Source organism: Hydractinia symbiolongicarpus, chromosome 5 (genome assembly GCF_029227915.1).
Source record: "Hydractinia symbiolongicarpus strain clone_291-10 chromosome 5, HSymV2.1, whole genome shotgun sequence".
NCBI classification, from domain to species: domain Eukaryota; kingdom Metazoa; phylum Cnidaria; class Hydrozoa; order Anthoathecata; family Hydractiniidae; genus Hydractinia; species Hydractinia symbiolongicarpus.
The window spans coordinates 25149030-25160144 of record NC_079879.1 but is presented as its reverse complement, the minus strand read 5'-3'; the positions used below and the strand labels follow the sequence as shown (position 1 = coordinate 25160144).

The 11115-nt window shown below is 32.4% G+C and overlaps 1 protein-coding gene across 1 annotated transcript; it reads right to left on the bottom strand.

The window, feature by feature from the left end:
- Positions 1 to 1272: 1272 nt before the first annotated feature.
- LOC130645610 (sideroflexin-2-like) lies at positions 1273 to 10908 on the bottom strand. Its single transcript, XM_057451649.1, has 10 exons — positions 10469 to 10908; positions 9488 to 9658; positions 8693 to 8791; positions 7877 to 7952; positions 7701 to 7786; positions 7098 to 7225; positions 5939 to 5988; positions 3476 to 3525; positions 3268 to 3315; positions 1273 to 1586 (listed from the first exon to the last, which is right to left on the bottom strand). The coding sequence occupies exons 1-10, from the start codon at positions 10639 to 10641 to the stop codon at positions 1487 to 1489; spliced, it is 981 nt and encodes a 326-aa protein (XP_057307632.1). The 5' UTR covers positions 10642 to 10908; the 3' UTR covers positions 1273 to 1486.
- Between the last annotated feature and the right edge of the window lie 207 nt (positions 10909 to 11115).

Sequence of the window (11115 nt, the reverse complement as noted above, 5' to 3'; positions counted from 1 at the left end):
TTATTATTTTTAACCTATTTCGGTTCCCCACAATACCACCGCCAAAAGCTCTATTTAACCGCGCAAATCTACTTAAGAGTTATTTGTATCTGTCGATTTTTGCAGCTATGCTTTTCTGTTGTCTCGACGCCGCATTTTCAGCGAATGTTTCACAGTTTAACTAGACACAATTCATTAACACACTAACAAGGTACTTTACACACTGTCGCGTAGAATCCTATCATGGTTTGAGTGACATATAAAATTTCTCTCGTCCAAAAAAAACATTTAACAAAGTTTGAAAACATTTTGGTAAAATGGAAAGTACCTCTGCAAATGTTCAACAACGATCGAAATATCGTCTTTCTTTTGAATAGGTCGTAAATCTCGCCAATTTATACCCCCTTCCTCTCCTTTTAATCTCTTCCAAACTCTCAAAATCATTTCTGGGAAATAATCCCCTGTTTAATCGAGCCAATTTAAAAAACGGGAGTTTTACAATCAAGAACGCCATTATGATCGCACCTATCATAGTAATATCGCGGATAGAGATGCGGGAATGTACGACAGCAATCCCCTGTGAAATTTTTAGCGGATTAACGAAAAATCTTTGAGGTTTTAATTATTGTATTGTTTTGCTACAAATTTATTTGTACGATTCTGTTAACACTTTTCATCTGCATAAAATGTACTTTATGATTTTAAATGGTTGCATTTTTTTTAAAAAAACAAGGTACCTAAAACAGAAATTAAGTGTAAGTTTTGCATGAATTAAGAGTTTTTTTTGATAAGTATCCAATAAAAACTTTCGAAAATTGGGGCACATTTAAGGCTATTTCAGAGGCCTAAATTCAAAATATTTTTTGGCCCGTCGGGCTAACCATGGTTAGATACTACATATATTGCCCCCCCCCCCCCCCCCACTTTCAATTCCGATTCGCCGGCCCTGATTTCACGAATTAGCGGTGACTGAAATTTAACCCTTGCTAATATTTTGAAAGAAGCAAATAGTTGACCACTTAAACCTAAATTCCTAACATTTTCATGATATTCAAACAATATTTTATCAAATTTCTGACATTCCTGACAAAGTAGAAATCTTAAAAAAAAGGTGAAAAATCACCTATCTTAATTTCATCATTTTTACCTCCCATTTAAATTTAAAAACTTGAGACTAAACTGGGACTGAAATTGAAAGGCAATATTTGTTCCCTTTAAATTTCAAATCCGATAAAGTTTTCCGCGGACGCATCAGTATTGAAAGTCATAATTCAAACCAACAAACAAGTCAAATAATTCTAAATTCTAGTATTAGGCAAATGCTCAATTTTTTTTTGAAAAATACAAATTATTTGCTGCATCAATAAGTCATTTAAAAACGACTGCATTATTAATTATTTTGAAGTACCGTAACGATATTGTAAGGATATAAAATCGAATGTATAATAATTAAAAAACTATTTAAAAAATAATTCGCCAAGACGAACATGTTAAAAATTGCATATCGCTAAAGGCCTTTGTTAAAATAGACTTTATTTATTCGGCTACCGTAACTTGTATATACACGGTCTTGCAATTCTGCTTCCAGCGAATCGACGCTTAAAGAACTAAACATAACAAAAAAATATATTAAATACTTATTTAACTTTCTTTTAAAATACTTATGTCTGTTCTTACTTGTGGGTTACCTACTATGCAAGTAGGAGACTTGATACTGAAAGCAAAATAGAACATAAGCCTTAAAAAATACAGGGAGGACAACTTTTTAAAAATTTCGACTTCTATTTCGGTCTACATTTGACATATGACGCAATTGGTTTAAGAATAGCATAGCTTCAATTTAACGAGAACCATTAATTAAGTCGCTTAGCAACGTCAACATTTAGATAAGTAAGAATCGTGAATCAGCATTCTTCAACACTGCCTCGATTACTACCTACAATTACTATTACCAAAAATGTAGGATAAAATTTTTGTAAGCATGACGAGGCTCAGATTCTTGTCTAGAATTAAGGGTGGTAGCTAAGTACGAGTGCTACCCTGGAAAAAAAAGAAATTCGATTTAATAATTTTAAATTTTTACACAACTTACAACATTCCAAATATTGAAACGTTCAAAAACACAAAATTTGCTTTTTTTAGCCAGAAAGGTCTTATTTGCGTTCTTGTCAAAATTAGAAAATAGTCAGATTTACAAGCGACAATGAAGGTATGTAGAGGATTAAAAGCGAAAGATGGTATTAAACTTATTTTATTGCACAAAAACATGTGTATGAACAAATATTTTGTTCATAATCTATAAAGGAATTTTGGTTCAGTACGTCTTTAATGTGTTCTTAATTTTTAGCATAGCCTTAACGTGTTATTTAGAAAAAAATCGAGAAAATTATTTTTCAGCAGTTTCCAGTTTTTTGCAACTTGTTAGAAGTTTTTTCTGAGTATTTACCATTTCAAGCAGTTTCCAGAGTAGCAGCCACTCTGATAATATGGCATGCAGCCAATACTGAGATACATTATCAGGGATAATTAGTATTTCTCAAAGAATATGCATTCAAACTTCATCTTGATATGTACAAGAGCATCTATGACAATGAAGTTGCTTACTTATGAGAATCTCATGAGCAAAAAATATAAGATTAATTATTTAAATGTCAAGATGCAATTGGCCAACATGTCCCTTGTTATAAATGCCTTCCTAATATATGTTAGGGAACTTATCCGAATTTAAATAAATTTAATTAACTATTTTATTTATGTTTTGTGTAAAAAAGAAAATAGATAATGTTTTAATAGATAAATAAAATAGACTTGAATAGATTAACATAAAAATATGCAAAGACGTCGCCAGTAGGTTTGTTCTAACCTCACAGATTTTAGGTCATGACCCTATACCTTGAGCTCGTCAAGTTCCTAAAATTAACATTCATGGTTCTGTCCAAAATTATTTTAGATTGCTAAAAGTTTTTTTTTCTTTGGTTTTGTCTACCCGTTCGTTTTGTTATTCTGTAGTACGTACCTCCTGATTTTCTCATTGTTGGTGGATTTCTTTTAAAAGTTTAAAACTACCATTAGAACAGACACTGTTTTTGTTTTTAAAACAATTTCTGAAGGTTAAATCAAATGATTGCAAAAATTAAAAAAACATCCAGCACAGGCGCCGCAGGTCTTAGTTCAGTGATAACATTTATGACGAGCGATTATACATAAAAACAATAAAATTGTGGAATCTTGATGCATTGATATAAAAACCACAAAACAGGGGTTAAAATCAAAACAGAGAATGCTTACCATTTTTGGGGAAATATTGAACATGCGGCTGGAACCATAAATGTTAAACTATGGAAGAAGCATATAAATCTGTAATATCAGGTCGAAAAATGGATTAAAAAACCCATATGTCAATGTTAGTGTCTTCTCTTTTATTGAAAATGGACAAGCAATTAAAAAAGTTTATTAAAAAATAGTTCATAAGTATAAAATATGATAATTTCCTTACCTGAAACCGCAGAGTAGCACTTGAATTGGACCGTGCAATGGTTTAATACGCTAAAATTACGAGAATGATACAACTGTTAGTCCGAAGGAAGTAAACCGTATATTACGTGTAAGAAAAAAACTTTGAAAATCTTTCTCATCTTTATTGACCGATCGGATTTAAAACACATTCCTAACTACACATAATTTATGTGTGACGATTTTATAAAGCAAATTGGATTCGAAATGTAAAACTTTTATTGGCTTGTAAAAATTCAGCAGAAAAAAAAAATGCATAAAATGACACAATGAGTGAAAGTCCATTCGGACAGTGTACGGACAAACACAAAACTGAAATCGGGAGAAATAAAAAAACATTATTTGGACTAAAGAACAAGTCTCTTTTTCATTATCAATACATCATTGACTGGTAGAGGCCTGTTAAATTACAATTTTTTTAAAATTGTAGATGCCTCGCGCAATCCCAGTCGCTTTGAAGTCACTTTAATCACCTTCCGTCTCTTGAATCCGTCGGAATATTTTTAATAATTTAAAATAAAATTCAGACTAAATTAGAATTAAATTCAGGTCCCCATGCAGTTGGCCATTAAGAATTCGTAACTTTTTCTACAAATTCACGGAAAAATGAACCCAGGGGTTTTTGGTCCTAATTTATTTAATGCACGTATGAAGAGGGTTCCCAATGAACTCTAACATCACCGTAATTTTCTAGAATGTTTTAAAACGTCTTATTTTTTTTGATGAAATTGTTATCAATTTTCTAGTTAAAAAAATATTAAAAGGTGTTTTTTAGAGGTGTACTATGAAGTGAATTATACCGACAATGTCGCCTTCAATTTCCCAGAACCCGTCTAGCGTGCTAAAGTTCGCATATCTGACAACATTTCCTCGTCTCAGTAACGACCAAATAAAACAAACACACCTGACAACACATTACCTTTAATTTCCGACAAGACGTCATCGGAAGCGCATTGCCGTTACGTTTGACGACAGTAAGACAGAAACCTGCAAACGTTACACTGACCACAGAAACGATAAATTGCTTTCAACTGCACATTTGACGACGAAAATTGGTCACGGAAGTAAAGGCTGCCAAGCTGACGAATAAAGACGAAATTGTTTAATTATAAAAAAAGATAACCGGGTTGAAATAAACGCCATGAGTAAGAATGCAAGTTATAAAGTTGAAATTAAGAAGTCATCTAACAAATTGAAGGCTAAAAAGTTTGTAGCTCTCCCCCGAGTTAGCTAAGAAAATGTTGCTCATGTTACGTGTGCACCAAAATGTTGTCAAGTCAAAGAACATGAAAAGGGTAAAATAAAACAAAAACAAACAGGCTCGATTTTTAAAAAAAGGATACACAACGTGGGACAGGAAAAGAAAACAAAGCTCACACTTCGTCATTTAAACTCTATTTAATTATCCTGCTCAATCAACGCAAAATCATTCCCAACCACAATAAATACAAACACCGGACGTCCACAACTACGAGGTCATTTTAAACAAATTTCACAGCGGAAACATTACCGTCCTGTAGTAAAATAAAGGCCCTCGTTAAATGTGATGCTACGTGACTTTTAATACTCTTTAAAAGACGGAAAGAAAAATGATATTACTGAGAGAATTAATAAGCCTGCATTAATTGTCATGGTTCATTTGACGTCAACAGTAATTAAGGTATTGAGGCATTTGATAGTCAAAAGATAAAATAAATTATTTATAAAATCACCACAATACAATTTATATGATTGAATACATTCTTTGATCCTACACTTAACAGAAAACGTCAAATACATTTAATCCGAAGCAAAACCCTTTTTTTTTTATTCAGGCTTACCACAGATTTAGAGGCTTTGGGGTCGGAATTTAGATACAAGTAAAGATATAAAAAACATTTTTCAGGAGAAAATGAACATGTAATGATAAATAAGCCTATTCTAACATACATACTGGCAAAACTTGTTTTAAAATATCAGAATAAAAGAGATTTTAGGAGGAGTAGTCTAATATTTATGTTTTTAGGAGGCTTTAGGTGTGGCCACCCTTGTTTATTGACAGGCCACAAATTTTATCTGAATGTTTTGGAAATAAAAAAGATGATGACATAGATAAAATCTGTTTGAAAAGAGAGGTGTAGCTAAAACATGGAAAACCACAAATTAATGACTCAAAATTAAACTATTGATTTTACTTTACCATCTTAACGATAATAAATAACATTTTTTAATTCATATGAAACGCCGAATTGTGCACTAACAAATATATCGAGCATAAAAGCTATCCTTTTAAATAACAGATAGACTGTGTATCAAATGGTACCAAACACAGCAAAGATTTACATTTCATTAACAAAACTCACTCCAATTAGTACGCACTTATTAAAAGTACGCACTTTACGCATAGTGAAGTGCGTACTTTTAAACAAAACGCACCTGTCAAAGAATAAAAAGACAAAAAACTTACTTGCATCCAGCGAAATTTTTCAATTTTTTCCATTATGATAGGAACAATCACTAATGACAAAAGGTACACAAATCATTAACAGATTGTAGCTGCTACAAATTTTACAAGTTGTTAAAAGCTTCATAGAAGTGACGTACAAAATGTTCTCAGTGCATAGCACAGTTGTCGCGAAAAATTGCAGCTCAGTAAAAGTTAACCACTCGACCAACCCTTTTAACGTAGAATGTCCCTATATGGATACGAGCTGGCCCGCTTTACCTATGGCTCAACCACCAAGAAACAATGCATCTCAGCTCACCTTAAATAAACTAGCTCGATTTAATGGAGTAAGTTCTTAACAGGACAGGACAAGTGCAATTAATTTTTATAGCACCTGATCAACACCTAAACATCAGCACTTTTTAACCAGCGTGACACACGACTGTGAGATAAGTTTCATCTTACTTACCAAACCAGTCTAACAAACCAATCTTACAAACGGAGCTCGCCGTGTCCCCTCTAAAGACCCACCCCTGCATTAAACATTAATAATTGGTGTCGCGTCTCTACATAATCATATCGAACTGATGGCTAGTTGTGTAAAAGCTGAAGTAACAAAAAATTTACAAAACTGGTCGTTATCCGTTCTAAATCCGCTTGTCGCTACACGCAGCTACCATCTTTGCCTCATAAACAAAATGGCGGGTATTGTATAGGTCATATTTTCTTTCTGTTGAAAACTGTTTCTCTGAAGTATTGCCTGCCCAAAACAGGCTTTATTTTTAAAAGCACGAACTAAAATTTCTTGTTAAACTCCAATAAGATTTCCTGACATCAAAACATGATCTTTAGTGATGCATTTTGTGAGAAAATTTATCAAACCAAAATTCCTTACTGAAGGAATTTAGAGCACCCAATGTTATATCACCTATTAAAATCTTGAAATAAAAGAAATCTTGTACACTTCACAATCATTGGTGTGTAGAAAGATTTCAGTATGACACACTCATAAGAAGCTATCTCTAATTTTTCTTATATTCCATGTCTGGATATTTCTCTGATGCTTTAATAAAAAAGGCGTGTTTCTCTTAAATCCAGCTCGTTGTAGACACTTACAAATTCTTCTAATCTAATAACCTGTTTGATGTTTTGTTTTTTAGATGTGAAATAAATAACTTACACATGCCAGGAGCAGCCATTGTTATTCGAGATGCACACACTTGCGCGATACTTTTATACGCAGCCTTCTTTGAGAAGCCAATTTCGTTTCCTTCTTCATCATAAACCGCTATCCCGTTGAACATTTCTCTAAATGTATAAACACACACACACATACATTCAAATTTTTCAAGGCAATGAAATCACTATTACAATCGGAATAAATTAGGATTGGCACTGTGATTTAATGCAAGGAAAATTACATCAACCTAAAATACGTTTTAAATAGAGGATGATGGTATAAAAAGCTTTCTTTCTATACTGTTTATTAAAACTATTGCTAAAATAGAGAGAAATAAAATCTATATTTTACTGGTTACTTTAAAAAAATTCTTTTGTTGTTGCAAACAGAAAAACAAACGTCTCAATCATCTGCTAAAAACAAAACAAATATGACTTTTAAAGAGCTTAGCAATTACTTCTCTCAAGCATCCAATATCGAAATGAACAGATTTGGACAAGTTTGTTTGCAACCAGAGGGTGTGATCTTGACAAGACAGAAAAACCTCGACTCGTTCTTTATGCAGTAAAATAAATCTATTAAAAAAAACGCAGACTACCTCACCTCTGCCGCATCAGTGGGATGTTGATGCAATTAGCTGCTGCAACAGCTGCGAAAGGTACATAACGTGCAAGTAATGGAGGAGCTGTCTAACACAAAAAACAACACTGAAGTTATAATGAAAGAAGTGATCTACATGCACGACAAAAACACAAAGTACAAATACCTTCCTGACTTACTTTCACTAAGGAGTTTAGTCCTAAGGCAACCACCATTGCACCACTTGTTGCAGAGACATATGCCACAGTAATTTGACTGGAAAGAAAAAAAAAATAAGTTAGTAAGAACTGCTTGATGTTTTTAAACATCAAGTGCAACATGAATCCGTTGACTGATCTGAATCCTATTTTTTTGTATAACAGCCTGTGATTATAACTGTTAACAAAAATGCAAGTGCAAGATGTCTATCAGTATCTTGAGTCTGGGTATTAGAGAATTACAAGAAAGATTCGTCTATTTAATTTCGTTCTGAAGTTCACATTCGTCATATTGATTTAAGGTGTCTAGGGAATTCAAGGTTTTTCAGTGTCATTTACTGAATAATATTGTAGCTTTCAGGCTTTTTCTGATTTATCAGGGCTTAAATAGAGATTTTTACTCTTTTTTACCCTTGAAAGTACAAATAGTCTATTCTAATAATTTTTACAAACTGGTCATTACAAAATTTTCAGGGTTTTTAGGGTTTTTAAAAATTTAATCTAAATTTCAGGTATCTGAGGGGTCCTTGTTCTAATTCAGGGTTTAGGGTTTTCAGGGTTTTCAGGATCTAAAAGGCACCCTGTGGTGTGCACAAGCTTTGTTCATCATTTTCCAGAAATTTCAGTAAATTTTCTTGTTTCTTTTTCAAGGTATATTTCTTCGATCTTATTAAAAAACATGAAGTGTGTTGTACAACCAAAAAGCACACTGGCAATCATGCAGAGTGTTTTCTTTCATTTTCCAACATCTTCCGTAGAACGTAACTAATGTTGCACAAAATGTATGTGAAAACTTACGAGTTGGTAATATCAGATTTCGCATTTCTGTTCGTGTAGTTTACCAGTGCATTAAAAGATTGATTAATCCACTGCCAGAAAACAACTTGAGGTACAGTCCTAAAAAATGTAAACATTTCAGCTTCTAAAAGTTTACAAAAATCAATATGCCGATGTCAATCAATTAATTCGTGGTGTAGTCAATCAAATCAATTTTCTATAACCCTTTTGTCTTAATCAAATGTGGAGGGCTTTCAACCTATATTTCTAAACAAATACAGGATAGAGTATTGTTTTTTTACAAAATTGACAATACTTTCTTTCACTTTCTTTACAACAATAATAATACATAGACATTTTTTCGTTTATTAAGCTGAAATAAATTGGAAGTGATGAGTATCTAAAATAATTATCAAAAAAAATATTGACAACTGAAAATATCAAAAAATCCATTTTCCATACGATAAAACAGCTATAAGTTTGAAGTTAAAGAGTGAAAGGAAGCACTCAAAAGTTCCTAAGCCTTTCAGGTTATTGCAATAACAATGCCTACCTATGTATTACTGATGTAAATTTATTCCTAAAAGTTGACTACCACTGTGGCTATGCATGGAAAGGAGCAACTGCACCAGTCCTCTTTATATTTTATCTCATTAACTACACAAGTTGCAAAAATATTTGGCCTTGATAACTCAATCGGTTGCAAGGTCTTAATAAGTACATATAAGGTTATAAAAAGTAGTATTGATAATTAGACAAATTGCAAAATTATTAGATTTTAGACTGCACAAGAAATTACGTCCACATGCTTTATACCTGTAAAACTGCATCATGAAGCCAGTAATGACCATACCACCAGGTACTTGAAATGACATACGACCAATCGTATTCATCTTATCACCACTGTCAGGATGGAATGCAGATTCGTATAACTTTTTTGCATACCATATTTGTTCATTTGTTGTTCCTGGTGGTTCTTGACCTAATCTAGGAAAAAAGTTTATAACAAAGAATACATTCGATACACAATTAATTGAAAATTTTCAGTAACAAATCTCAATCAGATATTCCTGGGAATTTGTTACAAATACAGAAACACAAAGACAGATTTTTGATCTAAACAAGCAAAACTTATAAAATGTTCACTTGTGTTAAATTCAAGATGGCTCTGGCTACCTTTACACAGTAATCTGTCGAACATTATTTATTATGTATGTTCCTACCAAAACAGCCAAGTATACGAGCAAAATTTACGCTTCTCTCAGTTCATTACACAAAAAAGGATTGATAATTTTTGCATATGTAGTTTATTCCACCAAAGTTATTAATAGCATTCAGCTATAAAATATACGCACAGTAATAACCAATGAATTTTTAGCAAAGAGTGACATGATAAGATGATTATGACGGCTACACCATTGTTAATTATGGTAAGAGGTCTTAAAAAGTCCAATTTTAACACAAGAAGGAAAGAAGCAGAAAAAATATCTTAAAAACAGACACAAGTAAAATTACAAGTGATAATCAAGGTAGATACAAAATGATGCAAAAAAAAACACTCTTACACTTCCAATGTATCATAAATAGATAGGGAAGTTATTACATTTTAAGTTTTTAAGGGTATTTTTTGGAGAATGACGGATATTTATATTAGAAAGGTTTTCAAGATTATATAGTCTAGTTTTAAAGTAACACTGATTTTAACGCCTATAAGGTGCAGCAGACACTCTTTGAATTTGGGCTATCTTTGGTTTTAACAAACTTTAACGCATAAGAAAATAAAAATCTTATCAATACCTGTACAAGTGCAAAAGCTTTTTTGAATCATCCAAAGTTTTCTCTGTGTGAAGACCATTTCTCCAATCAGTTATCGACCAAAAGTGTTTAAAGCGCCCCGCAAATGTATCTTGAGGCCATCTTGGCTGATCAAGATTGATTCGTTCTGCAGATTCTGATGTTAGATCTGACATTTGAATTATGGAAGTATTTTTATTAAGCTGAAATAAATTGGAAGTGATGAGTATCTAAAATAATTATCGAAAAATATTGACAACTGAAAATATCAAAAAATCCATTTCCATATGACAAAACAGCTATAAGTTTGAAGTTAAAGAGTGAAAGGAAGCACTCAAAAGTTCCTAAGCCTTTCAGGTTATTGCAATAACAATGCCTACCCATGTATTACTGATGTAAATTTGGTCCTAAAAGTTGACTACCACTTTGGCTATGCATTTACAAGTAATTTTCAACTTTTTCAACAGCATTCCAGAATAGTTTTTAGCATTGTATTCCACGAAAACAAAAACAAGGAAAAAATGTAGCCTGATGACTAAAAAAAATTTTTAAACATAATAAAGTTTCCATTCAGGATTATCAGGAGTAGTGGCAATCCTGACTACCTGTAGGACAAAAAATTATGCTTGTTTTTAAAATCACGATTGTCT

Bases quoted from the DNA above. Each gene is read 5' to 3' on its own strand.
- LOC130645610 (XM_057451649.1), bottom strand. From the start codon at position 10,641: ATGTCAGATCTAACATCAGAATCTGCAGAACGAATCAATCTTGATCAG. The intron at 7,226-7,700 runs GTGAGGTAGTCT...TTATACATTTAG, and splicing joins ATCCCACTGATGCGGCAGAG to AGAAATGTTCAACGGGATAG. The intron at 3,526-5,938 runs GTAAGTTTTTTG...TCGTAATTTTAG, and splicing joins AAAAATTTCGCTGGATGCAA to CGTATTAAACCATTGCACGG.